Source organism: Cnephaeus nilssonii, assembly GCF_951640355.1.
Source record: "Cnephaeus nilssonii genome assembly, chromosome: 3".
Taxonomy (NCBI): domain Eukaryota; kingdom Metazoa; phylum Chordata; class Mammalia; order Chiroptera; family Vespertilionidae; genus Cnephaeus; species Cnephaeus nilssonii.
Window position 1 is genome coordinate 103,886,178 of NC_137074.1, and position 13,852 is coordinate 103,900,029.

Below are 13,852 nucleotides of genomic sequence, written 5' to 3' on the forward strand. Positions count from 1 at the left end.
TTTTATTTTAGTGTTTGCTACTGCTACCCTTTGAAGCTTCAGTAAATTCAAAAACTAAGAGAAAACATCAGAAAGCTGCTTTATTGGTTCTAAAAGCTATTAATGAAGAGAAGGGGGTAGCAAGAGGAAGCTAAATATCTAACCATTATTGAAAATATAATTATAAAATGTTCATAGAATGGAGTAACATGCTAACATTAAAAGTGATTTTGTATCCCAGTGGGCATGGCTCAGTGGTTGAGCATCCACCTATAAACCAGAAGATCATGGTTGGATTCCCCATCAGGGCACATGCCCAGGTTGCAGGCTCTATCCCTAGTGTGGCGTGTGCAGGAGACAGCCGATCAATAATTTTCTCTCATCATTGATGTTTCTATCTCTCCCTCTCTTTTCCTCTCTGAAATCAATAAAAAAAAATTTTAATCATTTTTGTAGAAGACCAGTTAATTGTAAATAGTATTTCATGGTATGCTTTAAATGGAAAAAAACACCATTATAAATGTAAATATAATATGATTCAAACTTGTCTTTTAAAAAAACCTGTGTATAGTTTTGCTAATCTGTACCTTCTTAATTTGTAAAAGAAATGTATATTTGTAATAAAAAAATGTAAAGGAAGAAGTCTGTTTCCTTACCTTTAACGGGAACAATAATGGTAAGAACAGTTCCTGACGCAGTGCTTAGTAACTGTTAGCTATTGATATAAATGTAAGCTCTGCGGGGGGGGGGGGGGCGTTCGGATTTTAAACACCTTTTTGTCTCCCATAGAGCCTAGCAGCTTGCCCCGCAGCCTGCTACATATTTGATATTTGCGATCAGAAGAGTCCGCTAACCCCCGCGCCGCAGGACGCACCACCGGGCTCTTCGGGGCAGGGGACCAACACAGCCCGGAACCCAAAGCTCGGGCCGCGGAGGCGTCGGACCTCCTTCGCGGTCGGACGCGGGACCGGAAGTGGCGAGGGCGGGGTTTGCGCCGAAGGGAAGGTGGCGGCCCGGCGAAGATGCTGCTGGACCTGTCCGAGGAGCACAGGGAGCACCTGGCCTTTCTGCCGCGAGTGGACAGCTCGGGTCCGGGGCGCGGCGGCGGGGGTGGCGTTGTGTGGTCCGGGAGGGCAGCCGCGGGGCGCGGCGGCGGGGGTGGCGTTGTGTGGTCCGGGGGGGGGGGAAGCCGCGGGAGCGCCCGGTGCTCACGGCCTCCTGGCTTTCGTTGCAGTGGTCGCCGAGTTTGGGCGGATTGCGGTGGAGTTCCTGAGGCGAGGCGCGAACCCCAAGATCTACGAGGGCGCCGCCAGTAAGAGCAAAGGGGCGCGGCGCTGCCGGCTGTGCCGGCCGTTGTCTGTAGCCCTGGGAGAGGGGTCATGGCGACCCCGAGGGTCTGGTGCCCTTGTGGTAGAGTAAAACCGGGAGGGCCCTTCGGTCCGGGCGCGGGTCCTGCGGGTTTCCGAAGAAGCTGAGGATTGTAGAGCTTCCGTTAGTCAGCTTCCTCGCGTGTGAAATAGACGTACTACCGTCCGCGGGCACACTGTGAGGCTTGCGCTCGCCCAAGTGTGCGGGCTAGCCCGGTGAGCCCATCACCCAAATGTTTGGTTATTATTCCTTGTTGACACATCTTCTTTTGGTGAGGCATTGCTTTTCCCGCTGCACGAGGGCAGGTTCTCAGGTGGTCGGTCCCTGTGGCGCCCCCTGCCGCAGGCTGAGGGGCCGCGCACTGGAGGGGCCGGGCCCGCTGATCGCGGGGTCTGCGTTGGTGAAGGTTACCTCAGGCACTGCTGAAGGCATTGGGCTGGGAGCCGAGAAGGCGCGGACGCTGTTACCAACTCATTATCTTTAATTGCAGTGTTTGGGGGGAAAAAAGGAATAATGGGCAATATTTAGTCTTAAATAAGAGTTTGAATAAAAGGATAAAAACCACACAATAATTTATTTGCTCATTTTTGCTTTTTCCTCAGGAAAACTCAATGTGAGTAGTGACACTGTCCAGCATGGTGTGGAAGGATTAATATACTTGCTCACTGAAAGCTCAAAGCTCATGGTAAGGGCCGAAACCGGTTTGGCTCAGTGGATAGAGCGTCGGCCTGCGGACTGAAAGGTCCCAGGTTCGATTCCGGTCAAGGGCATGTACCTTGGTTGCGGGCACATCTCCAGTAGGGGTGTGCAGGAGGCAGCTGATCGATGTTTCTCTCTCATCGATGTTTCTAACTCTCTATCCCTCTCCCTTCCTCTCTGTAAAAAATCAATAAAATATAAAAACAAACAAACAAACAAAAAAAACTCATGGTAAGGGCTTCTGTGGACTGTCTTGCATTTCCCAAACCTTAAGAAGGTCATGCATACTCCTCTACATCATAGTCCTGGCAAATACCTGCTTATTTCAGTAATGTTATTCATGGCTTATTTTTTATTTGATGAAGGCAGGCCTAAACAATATGACTAAGAGTCTGCTTTCATGAATACCTCCACCTATAATAATAAAAGCATAATATGCTAATTAAACCGGAACTTCCAGACAAAGCTGGGGCTGCAAGGGAAGTCCCGTCCCCGGTGACTGCCTACTGGGGGTGGGGGGGTGGGGGGGAGGCAGGGAAGACCTCTTGCATGAATTTCGTGCATCGGGCCTCTAGTTACTGAACCATATACCGTAGTATGTATCCTAAGAGAGGGAGAATATAATGATTTACTTTTTTGCATATTAGCAGCATCTGGCATGATGAAGAACAGGAGAGAAAACAGGGCATTTTAATAATTCTATATACTTTCATTAAGTACTTTTATGTCTCAGAAACTCGGATTTTAAAATAGTGAGAAGGGTTGCCTTTAACTAAGGAGTGTTGTTTCTTTTACCAGACAGAATTTGGGAATTTACCAAAAGAATTCGGGGATTTCATATTCTTTTGTTTATATCAACTGTTTTAGCATTTTCTAGACAAAGATCAATTTTGATGTTCTGTTAAATTCAATCACTTTAGATTTCTGAACTGGATTTCCAAGACTCTGTTTTTGTTCTGGGATTCTCAGAAGAATTGAACAAATTGTTGCTTCAGCTTTATCTGGATAACAGAAAGGAGATCAGAACTATCCTGAGTGAACTGGCACCAGACCTCCCCAGTTACCACAGCCTTGAATGGCGACTAGATGTACAGGTATGGCTTTTTATTATTATTAATCTGAATTAGATACAAGATTAATTTTAGGTTTATGTCTTTAGGCCTATTCTTTACCAACTTAACCAAACTCTGGTTTGAAACTTGAGAGGTTTTATTTGTTTGTCTGTTAGGTAACATTTTCTAAAATATATCTTTATTGTTGAAAATATTACAGGTGTACCCTTGTTCCCCCTCCCCCCCCCCCCCCATTGACCCCCTCTCCCGATCCCAACCCCCTCCCAAGGCCTTTTAACCAAAGAACTTATATGCATAACCCATGGACACAGACAATAGTGTGGTTAAGGCCTGAAACTTTAGTTTTTTAATGTTCATTTTTCAGGCCATTTCACAAATAGTTCATTTTCTTATTTTTTTTTAATATATATATTTTATTGATTTTTTACAGAGAGGAAGGGAGAGGGATAGAGAGTTAGAAACGTCGATGAGAGAGAAACATCGATCAGCTGCCTCCTGCACACCCCCCACCGGGGATGTGCCCGCAACCAATGTACATGCCCTTGACCGGAATCGAACCTGGGACCCTTCAGTCCGCAGGCCGACGCTCTATCCACTGAGCCAAACTGGTTTCTTATATTTTTAATGTGTCAAATCAGTTTAATTTGCAAAGTTTGTAAGAAATAGGTTATTTTGGAAAAGGAGATGATTATGCAGATTTTCTTTAGTGATGCTTAGATTTTTTAAAACTTTTTTGTTTATCTTTTTTATCTTTTTTATTTTTTTAAATTTTATTGATTTTTTACAGAGAGGAAGAGAGAGGGATAGAGAGTTAGAAACATCGATGAGAGAGAAACATCGATTAGCTGCCTCTTGCACACCCCCTACTGGAGATGTGCCCGCAACCAAGGTACATGCCCTTGACCGGAATCGAACCTGGGACCTTTCAGTCCGCAGGCCGACGCTCTATCCACTGAGCCAAACCGGTTTCGGCTAAAACTTTTTTGTTTAAATAAATACACATATAGAAAAGTGCACAGGTCAGTGAATGTACATTTCAGTGAGTTATCTCATGGTGAAAACACCCATGAAACCAACACTTACCCATAACCAGCATCCCAGAAGTGCCTTCCTCACCTCCTGCCAACTACTTCCCCTTTTCTCTTTTCCTGATTTCTAGTACATAGATTACTTTTGCTGCTCTTTAACTTTTTGTATATGGAATGATTCAGCAGTGTTCTTTTGTGCCTGGCTCTGGCTTCTGTACATACTACATTTGTGAGATTCAGTTGTTTTTAAAGCCATATAGATAACCAAAAGGGAGTTTTCAGACTATTGCATGTAACCCTTAAGCAGTGACAGATTAAGACATGTTTATTGATTGTCATCCATTTGCTTTGCTAAATGCTTTGGGAAACTAAAGTGTAAGATGCTTTCTCAGCTGGAAAAGATATTTTCATTTAGGAATATTAGATGTTCTCAAAAAACTAGTAATTAAAGATAGTTATGAAATACTAGAGGCCCAGTGCTCAGATTCGTGCACCGTTGGGGTCCCTCAGCCTGGCCTGCGAGGATCAGGCCAAAACTAGCTCTCCAACATCCCCCGAGGGGTCCTGAATTGCGAGGGACCCCACTGGTGCACGATCGGGACTGGGGAGGGGCCGCGAGAGGGCTCCAGGGTGTGTACAGCCCGTGTTGCCCAGTCCCTATTGGGGCTGATTGGGGCCGGCCAGCCGGGGAGGGACCGCGGGAGGGCTCCAGGGCATGTCCGGCCCGTCTCTCCCAGTCCCGATTGGCCAAACCCCAGCAGCAAGCTAACAAACCGGTTGAAGTGTCTTCCCCCTGGTGGTCAGTGTGCATCATAGCGACTGGTCAAATGGTCGGACACTTAGCATATTAGGCTTTTATTATATAGTACTAGGGGCTCAGTGCACGAATTCGTGCACCTTAAAAGGAACTGTGGGCCGCAAGGCTGTGGTGGGCTCAGGAGTGGGTCTTGGCCCATCCTCCACACCCCGGCCTGGTCCCTCCCGTTGTGACCCCCAGTCCCCTGTCTGATGGCAGCCCCACTCCCGCTGCCCCCACGTGCTGATGGCACCGGCCCCACTCATACCTGCTGACGGCACGGGATGATGGGGCCGGCGCCAGCAGTGGGTGTGAGTGTCAGCTGCTGCCCCGATCGCCCCTCAGGAGCAGGGGGAGGTGGAGAAGCCCTCAGGGGTGATCGGGGCCGGCGCCAGGCACTGGCAGCAGGTGCAAGTGCTCGGCAGACCGTAGTGTTTGGGAGCAAAGAATTTTCAGTAACCACCAGAGGCTTGCCCCGATGACAGTGACCAGTGCCCCACCTTGGTCTGGTGCCCCCACTCACCTGCTCCACCATCCCGCTATGGCCAATGCCCGCCATCTTCCACGCTCTGCCTCCTGCTGCCAACACCTGCCATCATCCGCGCGCGTCCCCTGGTGGTCAGTGCACATCATAGCGACCGGTTGTTCAGTTGTCCGCCTTTCGGTCTATTTGCATATTAGGGTTTTATATATATAGATAGATGGTTTTGGAGGAGGGAAAAGAATAGAATTGTGTAAATCAAGATACACATGAGTATTTCAAAAAAAGCTATAGTTCAGGTAGTTCAGTTAATATATACAGGAATGATCCAGAAAAGTTTCAACAAAATGGGGTGAGATCTCAGAAGGATAAATAAATAGAAAAAAACAGGATAAATATTCTTGACAGAGGAAACAATGTAAGCTGTAAAGGCCCACATGCATATGGGAATGAGCATGTTGAATATGTCAGTAGTCACCAACCTTTCGGACCTCCGTGGACCACTGGTTGGTGACTGCTGGAATATGTGGTTTTTAGCACACTAGCCTAGCCAAACTGAACTGCATATTGGAATGACCTGGGAGCTTTAAAAAATTCTGTGCTCCATTCCGCACCCCACTCCCCTAGAGATTCTGACTTATTGGTAAGGGGTTTGGCCAGGGCATCCGTTTTTTGTGTTTTTTTTTATATGTTTTTATTGACTTTAGAGAGAGATGAAGGGAAAGGGAGAGAAAGAGAGAGAAACATCAACGTGAGAGAGAAACGTCAATTGGTTGCTCCCACACACACTGACTGGGGACGTAACCTGAAACCTGAGCATGTGCCCTAATGGAGAATCAGAATCAAACTGGTGACCTTTCAGTGCATGGGATGATGCTTAACCAACTGAACCGTAATGGCCAGGGTTTAGGAATTTTTTTAAAAGCTCTCCATTTATCCAGGTAATTCTAATATGCAAAAAAGTTTGTAAACCACTGTTATATTGGATTCTTCCTGACTTGAATAGGTGGTCCAAATAGGTTATAGAAATTCTGCTAGAGGAGTTTAGCAATTATAATTTAGTTTGATGAGTACTTGAATAGATATTAACACAGGATATGGCATAAACCAGATTATAGACTCCATGAGGGCAGGTACTGTGTCTTGTTAATAATTGTGTCCCCAGCATAGTGCCTGGCACATAACAGGAATTCACTGCTAAATATAAAAACAGTTGGGAGGGTGGCTAGTGGTGGTAAGCACCTTCTTAAAGAAATGATTTATCAAATATTTCTTGTATACCTATCATGGGCTGTGGATACAGCAAAGGACAAGGTACAGGTTAAGCAGCAAGTCCTGCAGAGCTCTTGGGGAGGAGGAGATCATTGGTGAAGCCTTTATGTTTAGGTCCTTTCATAATAACCAGGTGGAGGAGAAGTAGGGATGGTCATGTTCATGAGGCTCAGCGGTAATTTATCTTATACATTTTTACCTCTCTTGTGTGGGGATATCTTCTGAATCTTGGGGTCCAGTAGCCCTTAGAATTTTCTTTTTTTGCTTTATTGATTTTGAGTTTTTCATTATAAAGACATTTTAGAAATTAGAAGGATAAGCAATTGAATTTTCTAAAATTAAACTCAAGAAAGCTCATTTATTCAGTGAAATTAGTTTGAATAGCTGGGTTACTGCAAGAATTAATACAGTTTAAAGTTGAGGGGGTACTGAATGAATACTGCCTCATGGTGAAATGAATTTAAGTGCTAAAATAACTACTCAGAGAACTAATTAATTCTGTGGGTGAAATGCATTTAAGTGCTAAAAAAGCTACTCAGAAAACTAATTGATTCTGTGTGCACATTAGTTGAAATTATTACAAGTGATTTTAACTGGAGTGGATTTTTCTGCTTTGGGAGGAAGACTTATCAAATGAAAACCAGCGAAAAGGCTAGGTAACTAGTAACAATACAGAACCTTTCATTTTTGAGTAACTGATTTGTCTTGTAGAGATTGGTAGTGAACCATCTAATTATTGTGCAGTTGCTTATGGGAAATAAATTAATCATAGTTGAGTTTCTTAAAAAAAACCAAAACACTTCCTGTACTTCATAAATTACAAACATAATTAATACCTTTATTAATACCATCAGTAAATTGAATGCATCTGGCATTGGTGGAGGAGGATGTTACCTTAGCACTAATGTATTTAAAGTTGCTATTGTTATTTTTACAGGGAGAAGGCAGAATTTCATCCCCATTAAAAATAAGCTCATATCAAGAACTTTGTGGGATAGATACTGTTCTTTATCCTGTGGTAGTACTACTGAGTGTCATTCAGTTTCTTTCTGAGAAAGAATTAGGTGTAATTTTATCTTACTAGGTGTTTGTTAGATATCCTATATAATAAAAGCCTAGGTGGCGTCATGCCCTCATGCAATGTCATCACAAGATGGCCGGCACCAGATGGCCAGCAGGGAGGGCAGTTAGGGGTGATCGGGCCGGCAGGGGAGGGCAGTTGAGGGCAACCAGGCCTGTGGAGGAGGGCAGTTGAGGGCGACCACGCCTGCGGAGGAGGGCAGTTGAGGGCGACCAGGCCTGCAGGGGAGGGCAGTTATGGGTGATCAGGCCTGCAGGGGAGGGCAGTTGGGGTGATCAGACCTGCAGAGGAGGGCAGTTGGGGGCCATCGGGCCAGCAGGAGAGGGCAGTTGGGGGCAACCAGGCCTAGAGGGGAGGGCAGTTGGGAGCTATCGGTCCGGCAGTGGAGGGCAGTTGTGGGCCATCAGGCCGGCAGGGGAGGGCAGTCGGGGGCCATCAGATCAGCAGGGGAGGGCAGTTGGGAGCCATCAGACCAGCAGGGGAGGGCAGTGGGAGCCATCGGGCCGGCAGGGGAGGGCAGTTAGGGGTCATCGGGCCGGCAGGGGAGGGCAGTTAGGGGTCATTGAGCCGGCAGGGGTGGGCAGTTGGCCATCGAACTGTCAGGGGAGGGCAGTTGGGGGCCATCAGGCCAGCAGGGGAGGGCAGTGGGGGCCATCAGATCAGCAGGGGAGGGCAGTTGGGAGCCATCAGACCAGCAAGGGAGGGCAGTGGGAGCCATCGGGCAGGCAGGGGAGGGCAGTTAGGGGTCATCGGGCCGGCAGGGGAGGGCAGTTGGCCATCGGACTGTCAGGGGAGGGCAGTTGGGGGCCATCAGGCCAGCAGGGGAGGGCAGTTGGCCATCAGGCCGGCAGTGGAGGGTAGTTGGGGGCCATCAGGCCAGCAGGGGAGGGCAGCATGTGGCCAGCAGGGGAGGGCAGTTTGGAGCCATCGGGCCAGCAGGGGAGGGCAGTGGGGATCATCGGGCCGGCAAGGGAGGGCAGTTGGGAGTGATTGGGCTGGCAGGGGAGGGCAGTTGGGAATGATCCAGCTGGCAGGGGAGGGCAGTTGGGGTCAATTGGGCTGGCAGGGGAGAGCAGTTGGGGGCGATCAGGCCAGCAAGGGAGCAGTTAGGCATCAATCAGGCTGGCAGGGGAGTGGTTAGGAGCCAGCAGTCCTGTATTGTGAGAGGGATGTCCAACTGCCGGTTTAGGCCCGAACCCTAAACTGGTGGTCGGACATCCCCCAAGGGGTCCTAGATTGGAGAGGGTACAGGCCAGGCTGAGGGCCCCACCCCCATGCACGAATTTCGTGCACTGGGTGTCTAGTATTATGTAATCTTTATCTAGAAAATTTTAAAAATGGTACAGATAAGTATCTTATAAGTACATATACATATCATGTTGCCCTAACCAGTTTGACTCAGTGGATAGAGCGTCGGCCTGAGGACTGGGGTCCTAGGTTTGATTCTGGTCAAGGACACATGCCCAATTTGTGGGCTCAGTCCCCAATAGGGGGCTTGCAGGAAGCAGCCAATCAATGATTCTCTCTCATCATTGATGTTTCTGTCTCTCTCTCCCTCACCTTTTGTCTCTGAAATCAATAAAAATATATTTTTTAAAAAATAGAAATCATGTTATCTAAAAGTGGGAGGATAGATTGAGTGACCTTAAGTCTTTCAATAAAAAATTCCTGGCTTAATTACACCTAGATACATTTGGTCCCTATCTGTCAGTGCAGATATAGAGGGAAAAGAAGTATAAATAATGCATAACTGAATGAATAAGTAGTATTTCCAGTAATCATATTTATTCTTCTGTACTAGAGAAATGACCTTTAAGAGATACTTTGCCTTACAAATACCTATTTTATGTTTGGAGACTAACTCACCCAAAGGAATTAATTTATTGTTTCCCAATTATTTTGAGACATTAAATTTCAGCATTGGATCAGTATTCTTGGGGTTTTTTTTTTGATGTACAAATGATCCAGAATTAATTGGAAGAAGTTATTAGTTAGAATGTTCTGTTGTGGTATTAAGTTAATCCTGAAATCTTCGGTTTAGATTTGTCACTCACTTGGAAATCTCTTCAGTTTGGCTTCTTGTCCTTTTGACATTACTCCAGTAGTTTTAGATAACAATCTTGCTTTCTTGTATAACAAGATGTTTCAGGTTCATCTTGTACAATTCCTATCCCAGACTTCAATTGAATCAGCTATTCAAGGAGGTCCTGATTCCTTTTAATGGAAAATCGTCTGTAGAGAACACATTCTGGTGTTGGGTTAAATGCCATAATTTCCAAGTTGGTCATTGTTTCTAGTAGTTTTTTATCTTTTAATAATATATCACTAGTACTTTTATTTTTAATCCTCACCTGAGGATATGTTTTTATTGATTTTAGAGAGAGAGGAAGGGAGAAAGAGGGAAACATTGATGTAAGAGAGAAACATCAATTGGTTGCCTCCCATACACACCCTGACCAGGATTGAACCCAAAAACTAGTTATGTGCCCTGATCAGGAATCAAACCTGCAACCTTTTGATGTATGGGATAATGTGCCAACCTACCAAGCCACCTGACCAGGACAATAGTGCTTATTTTTTAAATTTTGGAATAGATCATACAAATGAAAGATTATAGATACTCAGTTTTAAGAAGAATAATAAAACAAGTACCCAATTGCCAAGCTGAAGAACTAGAACAAAACCAGTACCTTTGAATCTCCCCCCGTAATCAGAACCCCTCCCAGCATCCTGGAGGTAACCTGAATTTTCTGTTAATTTTTGTTTATATTTTTTTACTCGCTTACAGTGGATGAGAGTTTCTATTCCCATCACCTGCAGTGCTCCATATGGAAAGCTTTTTAATCATGCTAGTGAAACATGCATGATTCACTATGGTTTTATTGGCCATTTTCTTGATTCTAATAAAGTTGAGCATACTTTCCTGTTTATCTGTTTGTTTTATTCTTTTGTTAAGTGCTTATTTAAGTCTTCTGTATGTTCTCTTGGTTTTATGTTTGTTCCTTATAAATCAGAGCAGTTATTCATGCATTCTGGATACTAATTTTTTTTTGCTTGTATGTGTTACAAAATACTCTCAGTTTGTGGCTTGTTTTTCCACCATCTTTATGTATCCTTTGAAGAAAATTTAATAATTTTAAATAGTTAAATTTGTCACTTTTTTCTTTATGGTTTGTGCCTTTTATATCATGTTTAAGAAAATTTTCCACACTGTAAGGTTGCATGTATGTTCTGATTTCTTTTTTTTGCCCCAAAAAAGTTTTAAAGTTTACTTTTTATTTTGAAGTCTATGCTTTATCTGAAGTTTTATTTTTGTACATGATATAAGTAATTATAAATGTAATGTATTCAGCTTGATTATTAAATAGATATTATGCTCTTATTCTATTTAAAATCAAGCTTTCAAGCAGAAGCCTCAGGCAACAGATAAAACCATCGGTGACTATAAAGCTACACCTTAATCAGAATGGAGATCGCAACACCAAAGTTCTGCAGACAGATCCAGCTACCCTGTTGCACTTGGTTCAGCAATTGGAACAAGCATTGGAGGAGATGAAAACAAGCCACTGTAGGAGAGTCGTGCGCAGTATCAAGTAGTCCTGGTTTTAAGGTTTATTTCTTTTTTAATTGCTTGTGAATTAATGATGTGCAGCAGTTAGTTTTAAAAAACTATTTTTTTAGTTAATTGATAGTGATAACTACATACAGATTCTATGAAAGCTTTTTTCCTATGACAAAATATGAAGTCATGTTCAAAAGCTAACATAAAGTTTCTTTCCTGGTGCTAAATGTGGTCAACTTCTTGACCAATTAGGATGTATTTTATATTTGAAATGTGTAAATAGGATTGAATCAGCTGAAAGTGAATCTATACTGTTCATATTATCTATATATATGAATGATTATACTTTTCTTAGTACTTCTTTTGACTACTTAACTTTATTATTTTCCTCCTTATTGACCAAAATTTGAAAATAAAATTAGCAGTATTACTATTACTATTCAGAATGTTTCTAGACAGTTCAGTGTTTTTGAACTTTAAAAGCAACTCATGGATGTTAATAGCCACAGAATAATTGGAAATAAATATGAATTTTTTAAATACTCTATAGCTTAGGCAGTTCATGCATTTTTCTTTGCATATTGCTTAAGTTTGAGTTGTCGTGGCTAATTAGTTTAAGTATTTAATAATCAAATCTGTGCAGTCATATATTATATTTTATCAAGGACTACTTTTTCCTGAGTACCCAAAGTATCTAAGAGACATGCTGTCATTTACATTTATAAACAATGCGTGCAGGAGTAACATAATTGATTCTTAATTATCTGACTAAAAATTACAGTCACTTTTTATATTTTTGTTTAAATAAAGTATAAAGAAGGCAAAGGAAGACCATGTTTACTACATTCCAGGCTTTCTTCCTTACAAACTGGATTTTTATTTTGTTTTGTTTTTTAGTAGGTAACCAGAAGCTGTGTGGCCTGCAAAACTCAGATGCTGGTGTGTCAGGTCAACTTGTTAGAGTACAGGGACACAGGGAGACTTAAGGAAAAAAGAAGACTTACAGAGAAAAATCACATGGAAGTGGGATTCAGTCTTAAATATTTGTCCAGGGCCTTATTCTGAGAGTGTCATCCCCCTGGAACAACCCAGGAAGGCCTAAGAACCATGAGACTTTAAGCTGCACTCTAGGCTCTGCCAACACTTTGCCTCCTGAGAATGAGAGATTTTTAGGTCAGAGTGACATCATGTTTCTTTCTCTCATGAGAGAGCCTATCAGGAAACGGGCCATTGAAAGAAAAGCACAGTAGAAATTGCCACCCATCAGCCCTTGCAGGCATGTGGGTTAGCCCTTTCCCAGAGGTATATTTCTGCAGTTATGAAATAACTAGATCAGATACTAGCAAACCATAATCAAATAATTTTTAATTATAATGATAACATGAGTAATGAAGATTTCATATTTATCTCACAAACGAAAACTACATGAAATAGCGTATGTCATCGGGTTTTAGAGCAACATGTCTGCCAAGTTTAGATGATATAAATAGCTCTGCGATGAAAAAAAAAGCTCTGTGAGGCAGCTTCTTTGTCCATATTTGGTGGAAGATAAGCAGGACTGACCCCAGCCAAGATTGAAATAATAGCCCTGTGTCCCTTCAGGGCAACCTTTCTTCCACCTCATATCCACTGTTCTGAACGCCAATCTAAACAAGAAAGCATGTGTTACTCTTTCATTTGTATCAAACTTTCCTGGCCTCCTCTCTCTCTTTTCCATTATTCTTTCTGATGTTCTGCCTTCTTTACCTTTTGGGGCCAGAGTGAGTTGGGAGCAGTCTCCTAACATCTTTTTGAACCTGGGCTCACTTTTTAGTATAGGCCATCTAGTGAGCCTCTTCCCTTTCTTGTTTAAACACTCCATACCCTGTAGGCAGCTCTGCCTTGTTGGTTTTATGCCACTTGATTTTGGGGTTTTTTTGGTAGCTTATATATGAACATATTTTCTGCAGAGGCATTCACTGTTCTACTCTCCTCTGTGATCAAGCTTTCTGACTCTGAGTAATGTGCCTTTCCATCTATAACTATCTAAATTCTTATTAAAACACTAGGGGCCTAGTGCACGAATTCATGCATCTTGAAAGGAACTGTGGGCCGCGAGGCTGTGGTAGGGAATAGGGGCGGGTTTCAGCCCATCCTCTGCGCTCCCGCCCAGCCCCTTCCGCCGTGGCCTCCGGCCCCTCTGCTGGCAGCCCCGCTCTCACCGCTGCGGCTCCCATGCGCTGATGGCGCTGGCCCTGCTTGTACCCACTGATGGTGCAGAGTGATTGGGGCCGGCGCCAGCAGCAGGTGTAAGCAGGGGCTGCTGCCTCAATCGCCCCTCAGGAGCAGGGGAAGGTGGAGAAGCCCTCAGGGGCGATCAGGGTTGGCATCCGCCACTTGCACCTGCTGACGGCGCCAAGTGGCGCCAAGTGATCGGGACTGGCGCCGGGTGGTGGCAGCAGATGTGAGCGGTGACTCCGGTGCTGGCAGCAGGTGCAAGCACCAGGCGAGTCCGCAGCACGTGGGAGCAAAGA

General features: G+C 44.2%; 1 protein-coding gene across 1 annotated transcript; it reads left to right on the forward strand.

Annotated features, from left to right (window-relative positions):
* The first annotated feature begins 945 nt into the window (after window positions 1-945).
* On the forward strand, window positions 946-11,886 carry COMMD2 (COMM domain containing 2). The gene is made up of 5 exons (XM_079766435.1): window positions 946-1,068; window positions 1,214-1,291; window positions 1,950-2,032; window positions 2,967-3,140; window positions 11,177-11,886. Exons 1-5 carry the CDS (start codon window positions 1,002-1,004, stop codon window positions 11,372-11,374), a joined length of 600 nt encoding a protein of 199 aa, XP_079622561.1. The 5' UTR covers window positions 946-1,001; the 3' UTR covers window positions 11,375-11,886.
* Window positions 11,887-13,852: the final 1,966 nt, after the last annotated feature.